The following is a 27223-nucleotide window of genomic DNA, read 5'->3' as shown; positions in this document are numbered from 1 at the left end:
ATGGGGTGGACACGTTGAGGCCACATAGTTACATCAGGGCTGGGTCTCGCTCTTGCCCTTGAGGGGCTTTCAGTCCAGAAGGAGGGTGGTCCAGTGGGTACTGCGACACTGCAGGGTCCCAGTCATAGCGACCCGTTAATGAAGTCCAGGACACGTGGAGGCGGCTGGCCAGTTTGACTATAGGCGTCACAGAGCAGGGATGCTGCATTTGGCCTTGGAAGTTGAATTGAGGTGACTTAGAAATAGTTGGGTCTGCCCTCTTCATTTTACAAAGGAAGCAGCCCAAATTTGGAGCTTGGCAGGGACTGCCTCACTAGTTCTGCCCCTCACCTCCTGGCAGCTCTGCTCCAGGGCCTGGGCCTTGTCCCCTCTGGTCTGGCATCTGGATGCATCACGAGTCCAGTAGCTCTCCCCACCTCAAATCTCTCCTGCCCTTACCAGCCTGAATCCTGTGGCAGTGCTGCTATATGCCAGAGCCTCCCCTGAGAGCCCTCCTTGGAAGCTTCCAGGGCAGGGAATGGCTTTGCCAGTCCTGTTTTCCAGCACTGCCAAGGGCATGGCAGAGGGCAGGTGGCTGGGGTCACTGGAACAAGTAGTGCAGTTGCTTTGGTCATGTTGCTCTCGTGCCCACCGCTTCGCCTTTCCAGTTTGCATTTAATATATCACGTATAGGTATGTGCCAGAGTCTGATTACTTCCCCCCATCTCTACTGCCACCACCCTGATCAGACCTGCTGTCCCCTCTCTCCTGGGTTATTTTCGTAGCTGTACTCCCTGCTTCTGTCTCCCTTTTGTCTGTTCTCTGCTTAGCAATCTAGGGAATGTTAAGTCAGATCCTGCCTCTCCTTTGCTCAGAAGCTGCCCCTGGCTTCCCGTCTTGTGGGGAGCAGACACCAGCGTCTTCACCAGAATGTGCAGGACCTTGTGATCAGGCCTCCCGTGACTGCTCTGATCTCATCTCAGCCATGCCACCAGTCACTCTGCCCCAGCCACACTGGCCTTGCTCAGACACGCCAGGCATGAGCGTGCTTCAGGGCCTTTGTCCTTCTTCCTCGGCCTGGAATGGCGTTCCCATAGCAAACCTTCCTCTGTGAACCACTCAGTGTAAAATTCAATTTTCCTCTCTCCCCACACCCCACCTACACTTCCACTTTGTCCCTTTTCCCTATCTTTTTCCCCCAGAGGCACCTATCACTTTCTGAACCTCGCCTCTCTATCTTGTTTATTGGATAACTCCCCACACTAGAATTCCAGTGTCATAAAGGCAAGAAATTTCTTCTCTATTGCTTGTTTCTGAATCCAGTGCCTAAAATGAGGACCTCGTGCAGGGAAGGTGCTCATTGAATGTTTGCAGAACGAATGCATGCACGCAGGCCAGAGCCCGGCTTCTTCTCAACTCACCTGCCTTCTCGCTTGTTGATGTTTTAGTCTCTCTCTGGCTGGTGCTCTGTTTCATGGCTGCTTTGTTTGCTGTTGTTGGTGGGTGTTTTTCCTGGCGAAATCTGAAGTACACATCTAGAGTAGCTCTGGCCATAATGGAATGACTTCATGGGTGAGGGCCTCCTGGAGGTCCCCAGGGAGGGTCCTGTCCAGCTCCAGTGGTGCTCCTGGCCTCAGTGGCCAACCCTGAGCCTAGATCCCTCCTCAGGGAGGTGCCGGCATGTGAGCCTGGGGTCTAATGAGTCACTTTTGGAAGGGTCGTGGTCTAAGTGCCTGCCTGGACGGTGGCCTTCCAGGCCTAGCTGGGCAAGGGAAACTGGTCTTTTCAGAAAAGAAAAGGAAAAAAGTTGAGGGAAGAACATAGGCTCACTGGAAGGGGTTCTGAGGTGTTTCCCATCGGGCACGCTTGCTGCTTTACAAATTTGGGGCTTCACTTTCTCCTCACATACCCTTCCCCTTCTTGGTAAGGACCCTGCTACTCTTCAGCAGTTACTCTGGACCCAGGACGCCCTGTGCTTTGGGCCCATCCGACTTCTTTCCCATCCGCTCCCCTTCCCCGATTCCCAAAAGGGCACCTTAGCTGTGTGGAGGGGAAAAGAAGGGAGAGAAGGCGTTCTTGTCCACAGGTTCAACTCTCCATACGTTGCCCTGTTCCAGCCTTGTCCCAGGGCCCAGGGTGAGTGAGCAGAAGGCGCCGGGAGGGGAACATGTGGCCTGCGCTGTGTTTACGGGGACCTGTCACCCCCTTCCGCTCCTGGGAGCCTCGTGCCACCCTGCTGAGGCCCCTGCCCTGTCGCACAGACAGGAAGCTGCGGCTCAGCTAACTCAGAAGCTGCCCGGGTCACACCACTGGGGAGCAGGTGCCAGGGCCCAGACCACAGGTCAGGCCCTCGTCCCCTCTGCTGGGCCTTCCCCCCAGGACACCCCCCCCTCCATTCCCCATGCCGGTGACCTCTTTGGGCTCCTCTGGGCCTCTTGGAGAGACAGGGACTGTAAAGGGTCAGGGAAAGACTAGTGGTGGCTTCCCTGAGGGGGGGTGATGGTCAACCGAGGTGGAGAGCTGTTCTCAACAGCCAGAGAGGCCAGAGGAAGTCGGTGGGGGTTTTGGTTCAGCTTCCTAAACTGCTACCGTCATCCTCGTGTAAATGCCATCAAGATAAGAACAGGAAGGATGGGAAGTAATTTCTCTTTTGTTTCTTATCGGACTAAGAAATGGATAAAACAGGGGTGTTAAGATTAAAAAGATAGGATGGTTTTGAGGGAGGTTGGGAAATGAATCACCACTGGCCACTTTGGAATTAGGGGAACAGACCCCGAAGCACGGTGCATCTGAGGCAAATCCTTCAATCACAGAGGAGAAAGTCAGAGAAATGTGAAAGAAGTCACTTTAGGTCCTCAGGAGCACTTGGTGCTGCCTCACGTTGGAGGAGAACCCCATAGATGCTCCCCAAGACCTGGCTGAGGAGTGACAAGACTCCCTGCCTTCCTCCTGGCCCTTTCCCTACCCTTCTCCTTGCCTACTTGTCTGCCTTCCTCTTTGCCCACCTTCCTGCCTTCTGTGCCCACCTCTTTGCTCTTCCCTTCTCTCCACCTCCCTGTCCCTCCTTCCCCTCTTCCCTGCCCTCCTCTCTGCCCTTCTAAGGTCCGGGTGGTGGTTCTCTTGTTTTAAAGGCTAAATGCTCCTGGCTGCCCTTACTCCTGAGAGGTGTAGAAAAAAAGCAAGCGGATTGCCAGCCCTCCCTGCGTCCCACCTTTCCCCATGTTGGGTTCCACTTGGACCCACAGAGTGAGTGCTGAGGGCATAGGCCACACCCCAGCCCTGGCTTTGCTTGCACCATCAACAGCGATGTCCGGGCCCAGTTCCCCTTTCCCCGCTCCTCCTGGGCACTTTCCTCTGCTGAGAGGGCCCTTCCTTATAGTGATCTAACATTAGCTGCTACTGGAAAGCAGCCCAGATGGTTGACCTCAGGAGCACTGCTCTCCCCCAGCTCATTCCTGCCGCCCACACTCAGGCCGAGGGCCTGTTTTCGCATTTCCAGAAGGACACCTTCCTGGGCCAGTCCAGCCTCCTCTCCCAGGCATTTCTCATAGCCTCTTTCAAGGCTGGAGACCAAAGGGAGCTAGGGATGAAGCTGCTCCTGGCTGGCCACTGCTGCCTCACTTTCCCCATTCTCAGGGTATTTTCCCACAAACAGCGATGATAGGGTTTTGGAGGAGTGTCTTAGGTAGGTAGAGCAGGTCTTCTGTCTACACTTGACAGATGAGGATGCTAATGTTAAGGTACTTGACTGTCTTTGGAGTTAGTAGCCATGCCAGGCTTTGCCCCCAGCTGCACACTCAACTCCTTACTGTCCTTCAGACTCCCTGCCTTGGCACTGGGGATTCAGCAGCCCTGGCTGGGGTCCCTGGCCAATCTCAAAGCTGGCCTGAGGTTAGAATTCAGGGGTGCACAGAGATCTGACACAGTCTGAACACCTCTTACCTGGGCCAGCCATAGCAACAAGGGGTCCCCTGTGCCAGGGCTGAGCCCAGAGTCTTGGGAGCTAGGGCCCCTCGCATCTGCGTCAGCATTTTTGAGAGCCTCCACCCGAGACACAATTCCCTTTTCAGCTTCTCTTTCTTCTCGCTCATGCCTAGCTCTCCCTTCTGCTTTCCACTGCCATGATCTCACTGAGTTTCGGGCACCACCTTGTTCTCCCGAAGTGCAGGAGCATGAGCTTCTCCACATTGCAGTGTGGTTCCCTGTGTCTGGTCAGAAGAAGGAAACCACTTCATGCTTTAGTCAATAATCTGCATAAGAAGGTTCCCAAGAACCGGGTTATGGCCAGGCATGAGTGCTGGTATTTTCCTTGTGTGCTGGTTCCTCATTCAGAGCCTTTATTGGGTCTTCTTCTGAACTCTTTTCTTTAGGCAGACAGATGGCGCCTTAAGCCTCAACTTGATTTCCAACTTTTGTCTTCCCTTTGGAGGATCTGATTCCAAAACCTTCTCTCCAGATCTGAAGAATCTCGCAGAGAAGAGGCCTTGTCCTGAGGTGGGCTTGGAACAGAAGGTTTCAGCGTAGAACTACAAAAGGGGAAGCTTGCTTATTGTTTGCACTTTGCTGCAGGCGTTAGCCAGGGGTTGGGCACTTGCTTATGCATGTAGATGGGATGTTTTCTGTGTAGAGAGGGATGAGAGTGTTCCTTAGGCTGTCAGATTTTCCCACGTAGGAGTTTACTAATTCTACCACAGTGGGTGCAGAGGGCATAAACCAGCAGAGATTTATGGTAAGCTGGGTACACTGGGAACCAATCGGGAACTGCTTGGTGTGTTACTTTGGGGTTCAGAGTTGACGTAGTCAAGCCTCCAGCTGATCAAAGGGTGCCTGGTGCCTGCCATGCAGGGGAGCTGCTGGGTGTGCAGTGTTCCAGCTGGGCCACCGCTGGCCACCTCACAGCATGGGCCCAGAAGGCCATAGGGCCAAGAGGTGGTATAAAAACAGTCAGTGCACCTCAGTTATAAGCGGCAGAGACCACCTCTGGATCATAACTCACACCAAAAGAATTTATTGGAGAACTCATAGAACTGGAGGAAAGCTAATGACTCAGGCTCTAGAAAAGGCAAGGACAGGACAGCTTGGCAGATTTTGGGAGTGGGAGCTTATGAGTGGGCTCAGGGCCTCCCTACCCATGGATGGGTCACATGGCACCCCCTGGGCTCAGGGGTCAGAGCCACAGAGAGAGCAAGCATATCATTGGCCAGCTCAAGTTCCTAGCCCATCCCTTGACCAGGGGAGATTGTGGCAATTTGGTCGATAGTCCCATCAAAACTGTGAGGGAGGGTGGGGTGTCCCAACTCAGTATCAAAGTGCTTTTAGCAGAGGGGTTTGCTGCTCTACTCGGCAAACCGGCATATGAGCACCAGAATGAAAGTAGTTTCATAGGTGCAGGAAAAGGCTCAGAGCACGACTCATCCACAACAGGGCAAACGGAGAAGTTGTTGCCTCACAAGCCAAATTTCAAGCCAGCACTGGGCCCCTTGTACCCTTAGGTACAGAGCCAGAGGCCATTCCCAGCTGGGGACTTCTCCACTTCCCCACTGAGCTTTGACTCTGCAGGAACACAGTGATTTTGGGTGGGTTCATTTCTACCAGTGTGGCCTATGCTAGGTGCTTGGGCAGTAGGAGCAAGGTGAGCTGAGCTGGGAGGAGGCCACAAGCTGACCTACCATTCACAAGATACTTGGTGCCTGCTCTGTGCTGGGAATATTGAGGGTATAAGACAGCAGCCCTTCCTTAAGAAGCTACATTCTCCTGGAGATTCAGTCTAGAAACAAATTCTATGCAAATAAATGTTCAACAAGGCAATATGGTAGAGGAATTGGGAGTGGTGAGTCACTGTTTCAGCCGGGGTGGTCTGAGAAGGCCCTGCCAATGAGGCTACAAGACAGGAACGAGAACATGGGGCCTGTGGTGGGAAGATCCAAGCACAAAGGCTGTGAGGTGGCAGCAAGCTCGGTCTGTCACTGCTGAGCAGTGTGTGAGGAGTGGGATGCAGACAGAGACGACATTGAGGAGGGCTCCAGGGTCGTTCCTGTGGGCCTGGCAGGTTTTGGGGGGTGGAGGTTCTGGCTTGGATGTGAACCTCATTGCAGGGGAAATATGTTGGAACGTGCTAAGCAGAGAAATGACACGGTGTGATCTCTGCTCTAAAAACTGGGTTCCAGGTAGAGAATGGACGCCAAAGGCACAGGCAGGGGAAACTGTCAGGAGGCTCGTTTGGGGTTTCTGTGTCGGGTGGTGGTGTCTTGCAGCTGGGGAGCGGTGAAGCTCACAGCGTGTGTGTGTGTGTGTGTGTGTGTGTGTGTGTGTGTGTGTGTGTGTGTTGGGGAACGCCGATCAGTCCTTGTTGAGTGAATGAGGGCTGAGATGCCCCTGTGTGCTGTCAGGTAGCTTCCTTCTGCAGGTTTGGCACCTCTCCCAGGGTGGCTGATGCCCACTCACATGCCCACATTTCCAGGGTGGGCCCTGAGTTGCCCTGAGGCCCCTCAGCCTAGAACATACTGACTGTGGGATGGCAGAGACCAGTGGGTCATGTTCCCCAGCACTCAGACTGCTGCACGAGTTTGCTTCCTGCTTTGGTCTGTAAAACCCAAACCCTTCTTAGCTCTGCTGCAAGTCAGAGAGACAGAGGTCACTTCAATGCACTTGCCCTCCTCTACCTTCCCTGCTCCTATCCTGCTGTGGGTGTCTGTGGGCTCTGGCTTGGGTCTGTCACCCCCTGGCATTCATAGGGGGTGGGAGCCCTGTCTGCCCTGTGGGCGTTTTCTTTGTGCCTGGCTGTTCCCAGAGTGTTGGCCAGGCCCTGGGTAGAGAACGAGGTCCTGTGGGAGCCAGGGGTTCTACCCTGCTGTCCAGCCCTGGACCCTGGCAGAAGAGCCTCTCAGCAGAGCCATTGCATGGCTGTCATTGCTCTTTGTTTGGTGACCTTGGCATGAGCTTTCAGCTGTGTTTCCTGCTGTGTGATCCATGTCATCTGGGAGGGGACAGGTGCAACTGCCTTTAACTCTGCATTATATTCTTGTGGATGGCTGTAGATTTGATGGTTTAAATTGCCATGGAAATGGGGTGTTCAGGGAGACTGAAGAGGGAATGTCCCCCCATTGAGCCCCTTGTGAGCTCCTGCCTGACACCCCTCACCACACCCCTGGAACCTGCTCAACCTGAGCTAGGTGCCACCTCCTGGCCCTGGGCCCCTCTGTCTATCCCCATTTTCTCTACAGTGTAATGGTTTGTCTTCTTGCCTAAATCTTATGTGAAGTCTGAGTTTCCAGAGTGCTGAGGCAGGCCCTTCTTCCTCTCTGGGTCCCCAGGCTGGCTCAGGACTGGCATTCAGTAACCAGAGGTTCCCAAATCAGGCAGTTACGGGTGGGAGTGAAAGCTCCTGCCACGCGCTGCCACCCTCTTATCTGGGTGGGTCAGGGGATTCTGAGTCAGCCCCGCCCTTATTCTCTACCTTAAAGAACTGAGGCCTGGGCTTTGCCCTCTTATGGAAGCTTCACGTGTCCCTTCGTTTGTGGGGTCAGGGGTTCCTCTCAGGAGGTAGAGCCCTCCATGAAAGGCTGACTCCCCTGGACAATTAAGTGTCCAGCCCCCAGCACCATGCCTGTACGTCTCTGTTGAATGAATGAGCTGAATGAACAGCTAAGTGAACGAGTCTTTGGAATACTTGAGGCAGGGACCCTTCTTCCTAGGTCCCTGACTGGGCCATCTTCTCACTAGAGGTCAGAACAGGGCTCTGCTAGCACATAGAGCCCCCAGGATTCCCCACACTCAGCGTTCTTTGTGGCTGTGACTTGGGCCCTAGAGGCCACTCTGGCCCATTTATTACCCAGTGGCCATAGCACTTGGCTAATGCTAGTTAGGGTATGGGGGGACGTAGAATGTTTACAGTGGAAAGACAGCTATCATGGAAATATGGTGCCCGGGAGTTCAAAAGTCGTAGCTATTATGTTGAGACCAAATATAATCTTTGAGTTTCTGTTTCACTGTAGAGAGCATGCCTTGAGAGGCCTTGTTGGAGCTGTAGGCCGGCCTGTAGAGAGAGGCCAGCCCCCTGAGCCTTTACGTGGTGCTTCTCTCTAGAGGGAAAGAGCCTTCTTCTTGTGTCTGGAAGGGAGGGGTGCTGGGGGTGGGAGGTGGGGCCCTTTTCTCTTCACCCAAGGTTCTTCCTGTCACCGGGGAGGTCCCCTCCTCTCCTAGGCAGGGCTGTGGAGCTCGTTGAACTGTTCCCAGTTTACCTCCTCCACAGAATGGCATGGAAAAAACCTCTCTTGTCAGGAAGTGTGGGGCTTTCTGATGTTTTTTTTTTTTTACATGGGAAGGCACCAGGAAGCGAACCCAGGTCCTCGGGCTTGGCAGGCAAGCATTCTTACCTGCTGAGCCACCGTGGCCCACCCCTGATGTGTTTTTAAAGCCGATTGACTTGATGGACTCCCCAACTCATTGGAGACTTTGGATAAAGAGTCCAAGCCTAGTTATGTGCAGTCATTTCTCTTAAATTGAATACTTTTTGCTCCTTTCCCTAATCTGATATGGGCAGAGGCTAGTTACCCCTTTAATTGTGACTTTACGAATGGTCAGTGCAAAGTCATGGGAAAGGTACTTCTTATGACCTGAAGAAGTGAATAGCTTTTCTGGTTGTTTTCAGCACACGCCAAAGAAGATGAGTCAAGGACCTACACTTTTCTCTTGTGGAATTATGGGTAAGTAACCGAGGCATCGGTGGCAGTCCTTCTTTAGTCCTTTCCTCAAGGGTGTGAGTCCTCTAGGTGAGATGCTGAGAGCACGTGCTTGACATTTCTTCCAGGGGAGTAGTAGGCACAGGGGCTTCTCTGTGCATTGCAGCTTTCTCGGTCCCACACGGGGCTGGGGGCTGAGTGAGGGAATAGGCGCTGGCTGGGTGGTTTACACATTTAATTTCCAGTGATGCCACTGAGAGTTTCCATCTGATTAAGTAACACATGGTCTGTTTTTTATTTTTTTCACGGTCTGTTTTTTGAGTCAGAAATAAACCACAGTGTAAAGTAGAAAGTAAAATTCATAGTCCCAATATCCATTGGTAACTACTGTTAATATTTTGTGTATTTTTATATTCTTTGCATTTTTTTACATACTCGAGACCATGGTGAACGTGTGATGGTATGAAATTATATAAAAAATACACCTACATTTTTTTTTGTCTTTTTTGCTTGGTGGTTGTCACCATGATTTTCCCGCACCATTACAATTGCTCAGTCCATGTATTCTCGTGAGTCTCTAATATTGCCTTGTGTGGCTGTATCAGAATATATGTACCAATTCAACTCTTTCGTGTTGTTGGATAGAGTGGCTGTTTCTTCTTATTTGCTGCCACGATGAACCCTGACTGTCTAAGTCGATCAGTCTTTGTCTGCCCCTTGGATTATTCCTTAGGACAGTTGCCAGGAGTGGAAGAGAAAGCCCAGAGCGTAGCAATATTTTTAAGGCACTTGATTCATATTGTTGATGTGTTTTCCAAAAAGTTTACCTTGGTCTGTTATGTTTCTACGCAGGTGGAAATTACTGCTTTTATAAGGGGTGTAGGAGAGATGGCCATATTGATTACATTGATTTCTTTCTGCTCCAGATGATTGTGCATCGTTTCTCCTTTTGCTGGGCACAGACCCCTGAATCTCCTGCCCCCTTTTGTGGACACCTTGCCTGCTGAGTTTCTGTAATGTCTGCGTTGGCTTAGAGAGCTACTCCAGGTTTTGAGATTTAAATTTTGCCCTGTAGGACTGTATGAGGTATTCTGCACCTTTTTTGCCTCAGCGTCTTCTCTCTGTGGACCCAGTGTGGTATTTTTCTTCTTTAGTCTCCATGTCTGTAGATGAGATGGTGGTGATGGTGATGGAGGATGTGTCCTATGGCATGAGCCCGTTGGCTCTGCCAGCAGTTGTGAGGGTGAGGGTGGGGATGTTCCCTTCACAAATGGAGAAGCTGAGGTCGGCAGAGTTGGACCCAGGTGGGAGGGGAGGCAGAATGTTTGTTTCTCAGTCTTGCCCAGTGCCTGTAGGGGAGACCTGGCCCTTCTCTTGATGTTGCCCCCCCAGAGGAAATGGAAACAGGAGACCACTTGGCTTTGGTTTTCCTGTCAACACCTTTCTGAGACGTGTCCCCATGTAGGACTTGATTGAACCCCTCCTTGGGGGGTAACAGCTTTCAGCAAACTCCCAGCTCCCCAGCTGTGTGGCCCTGAGCCCGCCTCACCTACCTGTGCCCAGGCCCTCTCCCACAGACAAGCTGCCTCTGCCTGCCCAGGAGGGAGAGGGGGCCTTCCGGGCATGCCCACACCCTGACACAGCCTGGGCTTGCATTCCACACCGGGCCGGACTTTTCAGCTGGGTGGTGGGAGTGCTAATGCCTGGCTTCCATTTTGAGAGTATCTGCGTACTGGGCTTCCTTGGCATTTGCCACCGGTGAGTCCTGAGGTGGAGAGAGGAGTCACAGGTTTGTCATGGTCTGGTCGGTCTTAGGGCTCATAGTCACTTGGAAAGGAATTTAATGTGTCATGGCCTCAGTGTTCTTATCTGCAGGTTGACAATTACGATAGTAGCTCTCTTGTAAGCTTGCTTGAGAACTATGTGTGGCAGCGTTTGAGGGATCCCTAAATGCAGGGTAGAAAGAGGGTGGAGACCTGAGTGGAGACTCCTGCTGCCTCCGAAGAGGACCCCCTGCCACACCGGGAACGCGCTAGGAGGTGAGCGAGTTGCCTTTGTGGAGGAAGGTCTACAGGCCCCAGGCAGGGCAGAGGTGCCGGGGAGGGGAGGCCTGGGGAGACGCTCGCCTTGCACACCACAGGCTCTGAGGCTGCTGGAGCCACGGAGCGTGGTGCCCTGTGCCGTGGGTGAGATCTCAGGCTGGCCCAGGCTCCCAGGATGGGCTGGGCTGCCTGGTCCCCAGGCTCAAGCATGTGGAGGAGCCCTGCAGGAAGTGGCTTCTGGGTCCCAGTGCCTCAGTCATATGTGCCTTCCCTCCATGGGGCTCCCTGGGCCCCTACTAGCTGGCCTAGGGAGGAGCAAGAGAGATGCGCTGGTGGGGGTCATGGCAGCCATCCTCTGCTTCTCCCTCCTTCCTCCTTCATCTTCTGTCATTCAGCCCCACTTAGTTCCGTAAAACCTGGAGCTGCCTGGCAGCGTGTTCCCAGGGCTTTTCACATACCAGCACTTACTTCAGGGTCTTGCTCTGACCGAGATCGATTGCTTGCCTCTTAGGTGTAAAGTATTTGGTGTTGGGAGAGAGTAAATTAAACTCAACCCCTGCCCTCCAGGAGGTTTCCCTCTAGAGGAGGCAAGATGGAGAAACAGCCGGTTCCGCACTATGTGCCAACATTGGGGACCCTGAGTGTTATAGGCAAAGCACCTCATCTTCCTAGCCCTCAGCTTCCTCCTCTTGAAAATTCATTGTCCACCTGGCAGTGCTCGTGAAGTCAAAAGATACAGCATTACCCAGGAGGTGCCCTTTCCTGCACCAGCCAAGGCAGGGTGCTTGGCAGTCACTGTTGCCAGCAGCCTGCTGTGACAGGTGGGCTCAGGCTGCCTCCCCAGCCCACTCACCCCAGAAGCAACCCTTTACCATTTTCTGAGTGCACTCCAGGCACTGAGGTTACATCTTAGGCATGCCTGCTTTTCCAATGCAGAAAAGAGGGCATGCCTTGGGCCCAGCTAGACTTGTCAGGAGGGTTTTAGGTCTCTCAGGCTGGACAGTACTCAGTGAACATAAGATGCTATAATATTATAATCACCAACTCCCTTGTCTGTCTCCTGGAGATGAAACACTCATTCTGGCCTGATAATTGGTATTCTTCTGTAAGAACTGGGAATACCATGACCCCGGGACTCAGGATCTATTTCCCTCCTAAGCTTATCCTAGCTGTAAGCCAGTACAAATTCGAGTTTCTGAAATATTCTTAAAGAAATCCAGGCAGTGTCATAGAGTGAGGTGTGCTGACTTACTGACCACTTCCTGAAATGCCAGGCTTTCGAAAACCTGATGCCCGTGCAGTTAAATGCTAACTAAATGTGGTTGCTTCCCCTTCTCCTTCTTCCCTTTTTCCTTCCTTGCCTTTCCTTTTTTTTTTTTTGAGTACTTCAAACTCTGTGATTAGGGGCTCTAATCACAGGCCTCTCTGCACCTCAGTTTGGAATTTGATACATAGAAGCACTTTTGTGCTTTTGCGAGAACAAAGCAAGCCTGAGGTGTGGGTGGTCACAGGGCAGGCCTGCGTGGAGCCAAGCTGCTACCAGGCCAGCTGCCGAGTGCCCCGAGCAGGGAGCCTGCCCAGCCCCATCCCTGCAGGGCCCATCTCGCCCCTTCTAGCGGGAAAATCTTTGCCTCCTAGTGTTCTTTCTGACTTCCCAGTCCATCCCTAGTACAACTTCTGTTCCTGACCCGGAATGTCCTCTGCCAGTGGCATCTCTGGGGCAGAGCCATGCATGTGGGCAGTAACCGTGTGCTTGGCACCGGAACATTGTTCAGGTGGCAGCTTCTTAGGTATGGTATGCTCACGGGTCAGCTGGCTGGGCCGCGAGCCCTCTCCCTTCCTGGCATGGGGTTCAGGGAAGGTGCAGGAAGGGGCTGGGCTGCGGCCAAGCACATCATCCTATTTGGGGAGTGGCCCGGGCCACCCACGAATCCTCAGGTGCACAGTTCCATAGGGACCCCGCCACTTGCGGTGGGAGAAGGGTCCTTCACACTGCGCTTGGGTCACGGGTTACTCGTTCAATCTTTGTCAGGGAAAGAGGGCAAGTGGGGCGGGAGCAGGCTTCATTCACTGGCCTCGTCTAATTGCAGCCATTAAGTGAGCTCTGCATTGAAGGGACAATGGACACTCTACATTCCATTTTCTTCACCGCTCAGGCGAGAAGCCCTGGAAATCAAATAATCTGTGAGAGAGGGAACGCTATACCAATGCTTTCAAAAGGCTACTAGGAAAAGCCTTGTAAATACAAATCAATGGACAGAGAACAAACAATTCATATGCTAAAAAAATTGGATGGAAACCCATAATTACTTTAGGAGTTATGGTAATAAATTATTTATTAATGTAAATTATTTCACAGGCAAAGAACATAGAAGAAACTGGAGCAGAAGGATCATACATTATGTATAAAAAGGAATTGTAAAAATATTATAGCAGGCCTACTTGGGTCGCTGCTACCGTTCAGGTTTGTCAGCATTTTAATTATAAGCCCTCACTTTCAGTGTTTAATTACTTGCCTGTTAAAGTCTACTCTGTACATAAAAGGGTTGTTCCCCGGGGCACTTTCTGGATTAATTTGGACAAGGTAAATGAGTTGGCTGTGTAGAGCCATGCAGGATGAGGAGATTTTGCTTTTAGATTTGGTAGCTTTGGGTCTTTAACCAGCCAGTGTTTGTCGTTGAAAGTGGAATGCGATTGCACGTTATGTGAAAAGCTGCTGTTTGGAGGTTGAGAGTTTTGAGATTTCTTAGAACAAACAAACAAATGAAAGAAACAAAATGAACAATAATAACCAAACCCGAGTGACTCGGCACGTTTCTGTCTCTGCTGCATTTTCTGTCTTTCAGAGACAGCCATTTGGAAGAGGATCATGGGGCAGGGGCCTCCGGTATAAACCGAATATTAAGTTGGAGTCAGGTTCATTTTCATGTCAAAAACTGTACATCTGTATAAAAGTATACATAGTTATCATTTTTAATTTTTAAAACAGTATAAGACTTGTTCATTTAGGGTGGTTTTTCAACTTTTCCTTTACCACGTATTAGTTTCAGACTGTTTCTGGAGTAAAGTACAGATTGGAAGTAGAGACAATTGGCCTTGGCACCTGATAGCCTCCCGAGCTGCCTTCTGCCTCAGATTGGCCTGTCTTGGGATGGGGACAGGGCCGTGAAGATGCCAGAGGGAATGACTACTTCCAGACTGACCTGGGACCAGCACTGCTTATGCATGGCCGAGTACCCTTCCATGTGGAATGATAGTCAAGTTAGGAGGTGGTCTGAGCCAACTGCAAGAGTGTAACCTTGGGACTTACAGACTAGGTTAAGTTAAGCCTGTGCTCTGCTGAGATGCCTCTCTCGAGCTCTGTCTCCCTACCCTCCCACCAGGAAGATAGGGTGTGCTGTGAGGACCAGCGAATTGAGTAATGTGCTTGGTTTGTGGTGGGCTCCTGATACCCGCTTGTGCTCAGTCCTAGCTTTAGCCAGGTTCCCAAAGGGGTGTTAGTGAATTAACAGTTACTAAGCATTTATTGACAGTTTCTTGTCTAGCTCTCCATCTGCTCTGTGAGCAGGCCACTGCCAGTTTCTTCATCTCTAAAATGGCACCCAGCTCTGCTATATAGATCAGCTTAGAGATGAAGCACAAACAGCTGCCAGGTTTACATGCTCTGTGCACACCCTGTGCAAACTGAACGGGAGGCCAAAGGAGATTGATAAAACAGCTTTCTGTCCCTTCAGGGTGTTTTTTACCATTGTGAATACTAGCTTTTCCCTACCAATTTCTAAGTGCCCCTGGAGGGTGGGAGATGGAGTAGGAGGGCCTGAGAAGAGCTGTAAGGGCTGTTGTAGGGCCCCCAGTCCACCCTGCCTTTACAGATGAGGAGATTGAGGCCAGCACTCTCCAGGCCCAGCTCAGTGCTTTTCTACAACTCCGCTGTTTGGGGATCCCATTGGGCCTCTTTTTGCAAGAACAAAGACCTCCCAGAAACAGTGGCAGCGGCCACACGCCCACTCCACGGGGCTGGGGAGGACAGGGGCCTGTAAGCTGTTTTGGACGAGGTCTTTGTTCTCTGCAGCCTGTCTGGTTTCTCCCAGAGCCCTGCAGGCCAGCCTTCCCGTGTGTCCTTTGATGGGGCAGTGTGGGGTGTGATATCTGCAGCCTCACTAAGCCCTTGTCTCTTGGACCTATGTGAGAAGCTTAGAGTCCTGTGTTGCTGTAACTGAACCCAAGTTACGGCTTGTGTTTTAGCGAGAGGGCAGACAGGCTCAGGCAGGCCAAGTCTGATGACCTTTTCCTCCCAGCAAAACTCTGAATTGAGTCTCCATTCTGGTGATGGAAGGAAATAGGTACTCCAGGGGGTAAGGGGTTCTAATATCCATTTAAAAACGGAGGACACCATAACAGATATCTCACATGCATGCCTTGTTCCTTGTTTTAATCCCCTGTGCATTTTTCATAAGATCAGTTCAGTAAAAACTGCCGTCGGAAAGCTACCTCAGCTCCCTGCTCTTGAGTTTGCTGTTGAAAGGCCTGATAAGCTTCTACTCCCCAAACCAAACACAAATTCCTTGCAGCCCCCCCCACCCCAGGTCAAGTCAGCATAGCCTAAGCCACAGGGCAGGGGAGAGCTACTTTTAGTCAGAGCAAACAGACAGGTGTGAAATCCCAAAATGAGTCAGCTGAGGGTGATCGGCCTGGAGGCTCACAGCCCTGGTCTGGAAGGCTGAGAGAATCCTGTGTCTTGGGTGTGTGCTTTCGGTGCTTAACCTTTTCTAGAAACCACATTCTGTTGTGGTTATGCCGCTACAAGGCAGTTTCTGAAACACAGCAAGGAGGTCAGATATCCAGGGCTGTAAAACTCCTCTGTCTTCTGAATGTAGTCCCCCAGAGATCTGGGCCCCTGAGAATTTCTCTTCAAGTTTAAGGGCAGAAATAGAAACGAGAACATTTGAGGTCAAATGTTAGTCATGTTCCTCTGAGCATTTTCCTTCTTCCAGCTCTAGAATCTGCTCACTCACCAGCCTTTTGCATGCCTTAGTCAAGGGGCTGCAGGACAGAGGCCTTGTGAATATGGGTGTGGAGATTTGGGTTCTCCTGAACGTTCTGGGATACTCAATTTTAAGTTGGAAACTTCTAGCTCAGTCATCACAGAGCCTCAGTTTTGGAAGAGGCCTCAGAGGTCAGCTTGTCCAGCAGTGAGATAACGGGGCATGAAGGCATGTACCTGGGGTCCCTGCCATTGGTAGGCAGAGCCCTGGTGCATTCACACACCACACACACACTCACTGCACGTTCACCATACTCATATAGTCACATACACACACATGCACACACAGTCACCATACTCCTGTACATATTCACGCACCACATATACTCACACTCAGGTATACTGTCACATACTCACACCCACACACAGTCATACATATATGAACACACACCACACAGGCATGCATATATTCACACACTCACCACACATCATACATATATACACGCCTATGAACATGTAGCCACCCAACCACTCATATATCACACACACTCCTGTATATAATTTCAAACTTGGAAAGATAGGCTCAGCAGGGAAATGGAGATGCTTTAGATGGATCCTGAAGGGTGAAGAAAATGTGATGGGGTAGTTTTAACCAGCTGATGCCAGAGCTTTCCCAGTTTGAGTCACTGGGCATGCAGCTGGCAGAGGCTTGGTGTTGTACTCAGATGGCTGAGGTGCTTTCTGCAAAGCTCTAGGCCCCAATTGGCTGGGACACAGCATGTTCCCAGGGACAGGGTAGCAGGTTTAAACTCATCCTCTTCACATGTGGGCTGTCTCCACCTAGAACACACTGGAAAACTCAACAGGGAGGCATTGTGTCCCACCCTTCCTGTGTGTGAATGGTAGCCTTCTCAGCACACGAAGAGAGAAGTCTTCCTTCTCCACAGATGTGTTTTCTCTAACTGGCCACATGGCAACAATGGCCACAAATGCCAGCTTTCAATTGATGTTCTGAATCTGGATTTGTAGAACAAACTTGTCAACCCTCAAGGAGCTTCCTGGGCATGGCTGGTGGGCTCACAGGGCTGCTATCTGAGCAGCGTGTTTGAGGAAGAAGGCCTCTGTGGCCTGTCACCTAGAACTGTGGGTCTCCACATTTTTTGTATTAGTGTAACCTGGGTAGCTTGTTAACATGCAGCTTCCTACCCTGAGAGGTTCTGATTTGCCACTCTAGGGACAGGCTCTGGGAATCTATATTTTAACAGCCGCACCCAAAGAGGCTCATGCAGGTGGCCTAGAAACCCTACTTTGAGGAATCCTGCTGGAGAAAACACAGGCTCCCATTCCACCCAGATTCTGTAGAGCTTTTACACAGCAGAGCCCAGCCTCAAATAGCAGAGCTTTTCCCAACTCTGATATAATAATAGTCATTATCATTTTGAGAGCCTACTCTATTTTCTATTGGTCTTCCCCTGGGCACCTAATCGGAATTGTTGTAATAGCTCTGCAAGGTTGGTTCTATCTGTCATCTCCACTGTACAGATGAAGAAATTGAGGTTTGAGCCCAGGTTTGCATCGTTCCCACCATGCCATGCCATCACTGCTCAGCAGACTCCCCACACCCATGGCCATGGTCACTTTTTTTCTTTTTTAACCACCAACAATGGATATCTTAGTTAGCTTAACCATAGACATATTTAAATAAAGTACCCATGTAATCATTGTAAAGCCTATGTTTGCACAGTAAGTTTCATAAACCAATTTAAAATGAAGGCAACAAATAAAAAATCTACATATTTAGATAGCAAAGTTCTTAAATTCTAAGTATTAAACACTAACTTAGATACCATTTGATCAGCTGTCAAAACTGTCAATGTTCTCAAAATGTCAAGTAGAAAGTTCTTATGAATATCTGCATTGCTAGAGTAATGACGTGGTCAGTTTGCAGTTGTTTGTGCAGAAGGGATATTGAAGGGACGGGCGGGGTGTCTGCAGCCTCTCCTCGGCGCCCTCCAGAGGCCCTTTGTGGGTGTGCTCTCAGGGCCTAGTGCTCGGGGCAGTTTGCCATTAAAAATGAACTTCTATTCCTGTTTCTTTTGTCTGGTGACCTGACCTAACAAATTGCTTTCTGTTCCCTGAGCAAACGGGGAAAATGCAAGGGCTAAACATAGCCTTAATTGTTTTTACTTCTCTTATATTGTACTTCTCTAAGTGATAAAGATAGAAACAATTAAAATATTATCTGCTCCATGGACAGAGCAAGTGGCCCCCTGATGGGTGTTGACACACAGAATAGCACTCGGCGGCTGGCAGGCTGGGTATGTCCAAAGTGCCTTGGTCATGACTCGATCAGCCAGGCTCCTGGCTGCTTCCCATGCAGCCATCTCTGTCCCGGCCCGGGCAGGGCAAAGAGTTCAAGGCCCAGGTCTGCTCTACCTGGCTGAAGAAGGATTACCTGTGCTGGGAACAAAAAGCAGGGGTGATAAGGTGAACCCTTGTAGCCTCCCAGCAGCCTTTACCTGCATGTCATAATCCATTCCTTCCTCCACTCAGCATGGACTGAGGTCTGCTATGTATCACATTCTTACTGGAGTAAAAGGAGACGTGGGAACGAGTAATTGACATCTGGCCTCACGTGTGCCAGGCAAAGAGCATGGGAGTAGAAGGGGTGATCCAGGGAAGGCCTATCCTCAGAGGAGGGGATGGTTGACTTGGCTCTTAAGTGATGAGTAAGAGCATCTGTTGGTGGAAGAAGGAGGGAGGGAGAATGACATTCCAGGCCTTTGCAAAGGCGGCAGGTCATGAGGGCACTGATGTTTGGGAGAAGCTGCATGTTCACTGCAGACACACTACATTTTGATTTAATGGTGAACTGACTTTTTAAGTCCTCCCCCCAACAAAGAAATCTTAAATAATAAGGTCATAGAGGCTTCTATTTAAAATAGAATGGACTAGTTCCTGCAGGCAGGCTGGAGACCTTAGATTTCTCTGCCTGACTCCACTTGCCATTGGAGGTTTGACAATTAATCAAAGGACAGTACACATTGTGTGCCCAGCCCTCGTGTGTGGATGTCACTTAGGTTCCTTCCTTCAGTCCGGTTAAGCTTTAGTTTTATAAAGAATTGTCATTGCATAAGAATTATTCTTCAGGGCTATATACACAAAACATGAGCACCCTGGAGGAGTGTATTCCAGGGGTTTTCCAGGATGTCTCAATTCTCTGTGATTCTTGCCTGACTTCAGATGTGATGGGAAGTTTGGTTCATTTGAAGTATAGAATCTCCTGGGGCAGTGATGAGTAGAGGGGCCTGATGCCAGGCTTGAGACATTTACATTCTGTCCTGAAGGTGGTGGGAGACTGCTGAAGGAAACAGACCCCAGAAAATTCTCTCTGGAGGCAGTGAAGATGCTGGCCCTGGACAGGGACACCTAAGGTACCCAGTCAAGAAGCACCAATTTCATGGAATGGCCACAGGAAAAGAAAGGTGCTGCCAGATGAGAGCCTAGTATGTCCTTGTTTGACTAGCTCCCAGTTCCCCTTTTTTCTCATGATTTCCCTGGAGATGGGGGAAATTCCAAGAAGCGAAATGAAAATGAGATGAAACTGTCATCCTCTGAGACTAGGATCAAACCCCTATAATATCATGGGTATTCCAGTGCGTGGCTGAGAGACGTTCTAAAGGTAGCCTCCGGTTCTAAAAGAGAAGTTGGTGACCAGCTTTCTTTTCTGGGAACTTCCTGAAAGACCCGAAGGGGCGTGCGCAAAGGAGGCCTCTGGGTCATTGGCCGAGTTAAGCCAGGGCACAGGGGATAGTGGACTTGGCTTCCTCCCCACTCCCTTGTTAATGAACAGAAGTGATATTTTCCTAATTTGGTAATATATTTTTCCTTGGAGAAATTAGTGGACTATTGAAAACAAGGAAAAAATAAAAATCAACCACATATCTACCAGTCAGGTGTTGGCATTTTAGCTTATTTCCCTTTTTGATTCATAAATAACATTCGTGTTTTACTAGCTAGAAATCACATTGAATATATGGTTTTATTTCCTATTTCTGCTTAGCATTAAATCATAAGCATTTCCCCACATCATTAAATATTCTTTGAAACTGCTTGTCCATGTTCCATCTTATTCCTTCAGAATTTATTTAGCCGGCCCCTAGCTATAGGACATTTGAATTATTTTTGCCATTTGGTTCTCATTCATATCGTTCTGATGAAAACCATCATATATAAATCTCCACTTTTTTCTTGGGACAACTTTCCCACTTTTAAATCAGTAATGGAGATGGTTGTAACTCAGTGTTAGTTTGTATTTCTTTTTATTTTTACTTTATAAAATTTTATTTTACTGAATATTCAACTGCTGACTAATGTCTAATTGAAACTTTTTTTTTTTGCATGGGCAGGTACTGGGAATCAAACCCGGGTCTCCGGCGTGACAGGCGAGAAATAGGCCTTCTGAGCCACCGTGGCCCCTAATTGAAACTTTTTAAAGTATAAGGAATACTCTTTAAAAATATGGTGACTATTTGAGGGCAGTGTTTTCTGTGGATAATGAAGACATTCTAAACAACATATATGCTGATTACTAAAAGATACTCTGGTAATAATTGGATCAGATTCCATTAAATGAACATGTTCAGACTTGCAGTGTGTCAGGGCCTGGGCAGTGTCAGCAATGAGATACTTGGCTGGTCGGGAACAGTCCTGCTTTTCACCAAACCAGCCTGTCCAGGCTTAAAGGGCATCTCTCTTCAGCATCGCCAGCTTCTGAGACCTTCTCTGGATACACAGGGCCCTCGCCCCTCCATCTGTGTGTCTTGTGACCACAGTGCCCGAGAGGAAGGAATGTAACCTTTAATCCTGATTTGGCATTTCCCTTGGGCTTGCATGGATCATTTGAACCTCTCAATACCACATCACCCTTGGGCGTATCTCCCCCTGGCCCTGGGAAAGGGGCCTCAGATGAAGAAGACAGACTAGCAGTCCTTGGTACCTGGGGCACTTACATAGGTGACACATGATTCTAGCCCATCTTGCAAAACTTGTAAATTCCTTGAGGACAGGGCCAGTGTTGGGGTCACCTGTGGTTCCCCTCAGCTCTATAGTGTAGTGAAATGAGCATGGAGACTGGGGTCAGAACAACCAGGTTTGAATCCTACCATTTGTTAACCCTGTGTCCCAGGGCTGGTTATTGTTACAAGCCTGGATTTCCCATTTCAGCCAGGGTGGTATCTCCAGACAGGGGTGATGTACAGATCATGTGGCCCACAGGGCATGCTCAATAAATGGTTGACATTATGACAAGAATTGGTGCACATTTAAATCTCCACTGCGTATTGTTTCTCATTTCACTTTTATCTTCTGACTGACCCATCTAAGCCATAGTTTTCTCTTTATTCACATTTTACAGATACATGTAGATTATGAAAGAGAGAAAGTGCTAACATGTCTATTCCTGGCAGCACAGCCTATTTCTTAACCTTTTGTACTGTGAACTTGAATACAAGAGCTGTGTCAAATTTATCTTTACATCTCCTAAAATTTTCCGCACAGTGCCTGATTCCACAGTAAAAGAACAACAAATAGTGATTGCATACTCCATGAAAATAAATGCCCAAGTGCAAAGTCAGCATTTCATAGCAGGGTTAACTTATTCATGCATTCAAGTAGAGACCTGACTGTGTAAATTTAACTTGTCCTCTTAGTCTCTGCAGCCTGAGACTAGGTTTTTTTTTTTAATTTTTTATTAATTAAAAAAAATTACAAGAAACAAACATTCCCAACACATACACTCAGCAATTCACAATATCATCACATAGTTGCACATTCATCATCATGATCATTTCCCAGAACATTAGCATCAATTCAGAAAAAGAAATAAAAAGACAACAGAAAAATATAACAAACAGAAAAAAAAATTTACAGGCCATACCCCTTATTGATCCCTTTCGTTGATCACTAACATTTCAAAGTAAATCTATTTTAACATTTGTTCCCCCTATTTATTTTTATTCCATATGTTCCTCTCATCTGTTGACAAGGTAGATAAAAGGAGCATCAGACACAAGGTTTTCACATCACACAGTCACATTGTGAAAGCTATATCATTATACAATCATCATCAAGAAACATGGCTATTGGAACACAGCTCTACATTTTCAGGCAGTTCCCTCCAGCCTCTCCCTTACATCTTGTATAACAAGGTGATATCTACTTAATGCCTAAGAATAACCTCCAGAATAACCTCTCGACTCTGTTTGGAATCTCTCAGCCATTGACACTTTGTCTCATTTCACTCTTTCCCCTTTTGGTCGAGGAGGTTTTCTCAATCCCTTGATGCTGGGTCTCAGCTCATTCTAGAGTTTTTATCAATCTCTTGATGCTGAATCTCAGCTCATTCTGGGATTTCTGTCCCACGCTGCCAGGAAAATCCACACCCCTGGTAGTCATGTCCCACGTAGACAGGGGGAGGGTGGTGAGCTTGCTTGTTGTGTTGGCTGGAGAGAGAGGCCACATCTGAGCAACAAAAGAGGTTCTCTTGGGGGTGACTCTTAGGCTGAATTTTGAGTAGGCTTGACCTATCCCCTGTGGGGTTAAGTTTCATATGAACAAACCCCAAGACTGGGGGCTCAGCCTATAGCTTTGGTTGTAAACACTGCTTGTGAGAATATCAAGAATTCAACTTGGGGAAGTTGAGTTTTCCCCCGTTCTCACTGTTCCCCGAAGGGGACTTTGATCAAATCACTCTGGTATTCATCAGGGCATCACTTGGACAAACCAACAAAATCTCATGTCCTATACAAAGTTCCATGTACTTAAGGTGTTCAATCAACTATCTACGTAAGTTATATTAGGAGATGCACTAGTCAAAGTATAGATTTGTACCAAATAAACATTTTTTTTCTTTTAGTCTCACACATTAGTTGAAATTTTTAAATATTAAGTACCATCTATTTCCAACACACTGCAGTAATGACATTCTTTTGTTCTTTCTCATGCAAAAACATTTTTAAAATTTGTACATTTAGTCACTATCGTTATACACCCTAGGCATTCCTGGATCACACCATCTCAATCTTTATCGTCTATCTTTCTTTGTGATTTCATTTATGCCCCAGCCCTCCTCCCTCTATTAGTCTCATATGCAGCTTCATTCAGTGTTTTAACATAATTGTATTACAGTTAGGTAATATTGTGCTGTCCATTTCTGAGTTTTTATATTCAGTCCTGTTGCACAATCTGTATCCCTTCAGCTCCAATTACCCAATATCTTACCCTATTTCTATCTCCTCATGGTCTCTGTTACCAAGGAAATATTCCAAGTTTATTCACTAATGTCAGTTCATATCAGTGAGACCATACAGTATTTGTCCTTTTGTTTCTGGCTAATCACACTCAGCATAATGTCCTTAAGGTCCATTCATGTTGTTATATACTTCATAACTTTATTCTGTCTTACAGCTTCATAATATTCCATCTTATGTAAATGTCACAGTTTGTTTAGCCAACTGTCTGTTGATGGACATTTTGGCTGTTGCCATCTCTTGGTAATTGTTAATAATGCTGCTATAAACATTGGTGTGTAAATGTCCATTTGTGTCCTTGGCCTCATGTCCTTTGAGTAGAGACAGCATGTAGATGGGTCCTGTTTTTTAATCCATTCTGCCAGACTATGTTTTTTGATTGGAGAGTTTAATCCATTAACATTCAGTGTTATTACTGCATGAGTAGTACTTACTTCTATTTTGCCTTCTGGATTTTATATGTCATATCTAATTTTCCTTCTTTTTACCTTTACTCATAGTCTTCCTTTCTACACTCTTCTCCACACCTCTCTCTTCAGTCTTTGTATCTGTCTCTAGTGTTCCCTTTAGTATTTCTTGCAGAGCTGGTCTCTTGGTCACAAATTCTGTCAGTGATTTTTTTGTCTGAAAATGTTTTAATTTCTCCCTCATTTTTGAAGGACAGTTTTGCTGGATATAGAATTCTTGGTTGGCAGTTTTTCTCTTTTAATAATTTAAATATATTATCCCACTGTCTTCTCTCCTCCATGGTTTCTGCTGAGAAATCTGTGCATAGTCTTATTGGGCTTCCCTTGTATGTGATGGATTGCTTTTCTCTTGCTGCTTTCAAGATCCTCTCTTTCTCTTTGACCTCTGACATTCTGATTATTAAATGTCTTGGAGTACGTCTGTTTGGATCTATTCTCTTTGGGGTATGCTGATCTTCTTGGATCTGTAATTTTAAGTCTTTCATAAGAGTTGGGAAATTTTCAGTGATAATTTCCTCCATTAGTTTTTCTCCTCCTTTTCCCTTCTCTTCTCCTTCTGGGACACCCACAACACGTATATTCGTGCGCTTCATATTGTCTTTCAATTCCCTGAGTCTCTGCTCATATTTTTCCTTTTTTTTCCTATAGTTTCTATTTCTTGTCGGATTTCAGATGTTCCGTCCTCCAGTTCACCAATCCTATATTCTGCCTCTTGAAATCTGACATTGTAGGTTTCCATTTTTTTTTCATCTCTTCTACTGTGTCTTTCATTCCCATAAGTTCTGTGATTTGTTTTTTCAGACTTTCAGTTTCTTCTTTTTGTTCTTTCCTTGCCTTCTTTATATCCTCCCTCAATTCATTGATTTGGTTTTTGATGAGGATTTCCATGTCTGTTCGTACATTCTGAATTAATTGTTTCAACTCCTGTATGTCATTTGAATGGTTGGTTTGTTCATTTGACTGGGCCATATCTTCAATTTTCCTAGTGTAATTTGTCATTTTTTGCTGGCATCTAGGCATTTAATTACCTTAATTAGTTTATTCTGGAGATTGCTTTCACTTCTTTTATCTAGGGTTTTCTTGCTGGATGAATTTGTTGTCTGTCTGTTCTTTGACATTCCATTCAGCTTTATCTGGACCTTTAGCTTAAGTTTTGTTTAACTAGAAGAGAATTTTTCAGTTCTTCTTTTCTTGTTTCTTGCCTTGCTTGTGTGGTGCCTTTCCCACACACACACTTAGGAGGGTCTACTTAGATTTTATAGACCCCAGCCAGATTTTCCCAGACCAAACTGGCCTCCTATCAGGAGGAAAGAGCCACCTGCATCGGTTTTCCCTGAGGGTGAGACCCAGCAGGGTAAAAGACTTTCCTGTGAAGTCTCTGGGCTCTGTTTTTCTTATCCTGCCCAGTATGTGGCACTTGCTTGCCTGCGAGTCCCACCAGCAAAAGATGTTGTGGCACCTTTAACTTTGGCAGATTCTCTCTGCTGGGGGCGTGGTGGAGACAGAGGAGAGGTTGTAGGCTGGTTTTAATGGCTTCAAATTACCAAGCCCTGGTGTCTGAATTCCTTTGATGGAGGGATTCCACCTGGGTGGGGCTTCACCCCTCCCCTGGGGAAGGCACAAGCTCCAGATAAGCCCCCAAAAGAGCTCACTTCTGCCTATGCCTGGAGCAGTTGCAGCCTGAAAAGTCCTGCCGCTGTATCCAGAGGCAATCAAGCCTTTGTAGATACACAGCCACAAAAACCTCTGTTTCCTTCTTTTTTGTTTTTTTCCCCCTTTTTCTGTCAGTCCTGCCCCCTTGGTGCCGGGGCAAAAATGAGCAACCTCCGCTTTGATCAGGTTCACCTAAGCTGGGGGCCTATTTTTAGTAGTCAGAATTTGTTAATTAGTTCCACAATTGGCGTTTGATTGTGCCCAGTCCCTGCTGCTGGTAAAATCCTTTCCTTTCCCCTCTGGGAAGCGGCCTGTGGGGGAGGGGCGCCAGCCGCCCCAGCTTTGGGAACTCACTGTTCTGGGGGATGCTCGCAGCATGGTCCAGCTGGTCCAGACTGGGGTACACTGTATGTCTGGTCACTGACGTGGCCCCAGGAGCTGTTCTGTACTGTTTCTGGCTATTTAGTAGTTGTTCTGGAGGATGAACTAAAATGCGCATGTTGTTAAGCCGCCATCTTGACCCGGAACCTGAGACTAGGTTTTAAGGGCTTTGAATGTGCTCCATTTAAGCAAGAAATCCAGCAAGCCTGCAGAAAGGGGCTCAGTGTTGGGCAGGTGTTGTGCATTTTTGGACTGAGGGCATAAATCAATATGAGGTCCGCCTTCTGTTATCAGTAAGAGCTTTAAAGATAGAATTCAGATAAGGGGTCTAACTGGCAGTGCCTCCCAGCTCTCTTTGGCTTTAATCATCTGAAATTCTGAAAGTCTCATCCTTGGCCCTGGTTGTCCATCCCAGCCCAAGAGCGACAGGCTGCTGGGTATGGACTCAGCAGACAGATGGCCGTGACTCTGCCTGCCACCAGCCAGGACAGGGTACAGCAGGATGGTCTCCCATCTGCAAAGTGAAAATCTTGCTTTGGGGTTTCCTGGGAGGCAGATATGTCAGGTTGGAAGGAAAACCATAGAAGGGTCCCAAGGGGTTCCCTGGATTCTAGGCTTTGTGGTACTTCAGCACAGGGCCGTGGGACCCATACCCCCTCAGCCCCACCCCCAAGTCTTGGTTCTTGGCTGTAAAACGAGGTTGGACTGGGATGGTTTTGAGGGCCTCTCTGGCTTTGCAGCCCCATGTTTAAATTGGCAATGAGCGTAGTGATGGAGGGCTGGCGGGAAGGCCTTCTCAAATCCTGTATCTCTTTGTTATTTGTGAACCAGAAAATGACAGATGGCGAGACCTGGACAGAAAGTGCCCTCTGCAGATTGATCAGCCAAGCGCCAGTATCTGGGAGTGCCTGCCGGAGAAGTGTCCGGATGGCCCTCTGTGGCAGCGGGAGGCAGTGACGGCCTGTGCTGTGACCAGCCTCATCCAAGACCTCAGCCTCAGCGACCACAATGGGAACCCCTCCGCGCCCCCCAGCAAGCGCCAGTGCCGGTCACTGTCCTTCTCTGATGAAATGTCCAGCTGCCGGACGTCTTGGAGACCCTTGGGGTCCAAAGTCTGGACTCCCGTGGAGAAGCGCCGGTGTCACAGTGGGGGCAGTGTCCCACGCTATTCTAATGGCTTCGGCACCATGCAGAGAAGCTCCAGCTTTAGCCTCCCTTCTCGGGCTAACGTGCTTTCCTCGCCCTGTGACCAGGCGAGCTTTCGCCACAGGTTTGGGGGGCAGCCCAGCCAAGGGGCACCAGGCTTGGCCACCTGTGGACAGGCAGGTGATGTCTGGAGCCCCGACCCGAGCCCAGCGGAAAAGTGCCGGCTGGACACTCAGCGATCCCTCTCCTGCTCACACGAGCAATTCTCCTTCTCAGAATACTGCCCCCCCTCTGCCAACAGCACCCCTGCCTCAACCCCAGAGCTGGCAAGACGCCCCAGCGGACTCTCCCGCAGCCGCTCTCAGCCGTGCGTCCTTAACGACAAGAAGGTTGGCATCAAGCGACGGCGCCCTGAGGAAGCCCAGGAACAGAGGCCTTCCCTGGACCTTGCCAAGATGGCCCAGGTAAGAGCTCACGTGCCGGGTGCCCCCGGGCCCTGGGGTATGCTAGATGCTGCAGTGATGAGGCTGCGCTATGAGAGCCTCTGCCACCTGGTCCTCTCCTGTTCACCACATGAGGG

The 27223-nt window shown here is 48.7% G+C and overlaps 1 protein-coding gene across 2 annotated transcripts in view; it reads left to right on the top strand.

Moving 5' to 3' along the window:
• Positions 1-27223, top strand: part of FAM53B (family with sequence similarity 53 member B) — an 82196-nt gene that overhangs the window by 914 nt on the left and 54059 nt on the right. The window contains exons 1-3 of one of the 2 annotated variants that reach the window (XM_077126341.1): positions 8630-8684; positions 20096-20292; positions 26329-27107. In XM_077126341.1, the coding sequence (XP_076982456.1) occupies positions 20268-20292; positions 26329-27107 (804 nt within the window). In that variant the 5' untranslated portion in view covers positions 8630-8684; positions 20096-20267. Of the gene's footprint in view, positions 1-8629; positions 8685-20095; positions 20293-26328; positions 27108-27223 lie in introns of those variants that run through there. The other variant, XM_077126340.1, reaches the window with a different exon arrangement.

Source organism: Tamandua tetradactyla, chromosome 13, assembly GCF_023851605.1.
Source record: "Tamandua tetradactyla isolate mTamTet1 chromosome 13, mTamTet1.pri, whole genome shotgun sequence".
Taxonomy (NCBI): Eukaryota; Metazoa; Chordata; class Mammalia; order Pilosa; family Myrmecophagidae; genus Tamandua; species Tamandua tetradactyla.
This window is presented reverse-complemented; position numbering and strand designations above follow the sequence as displayed.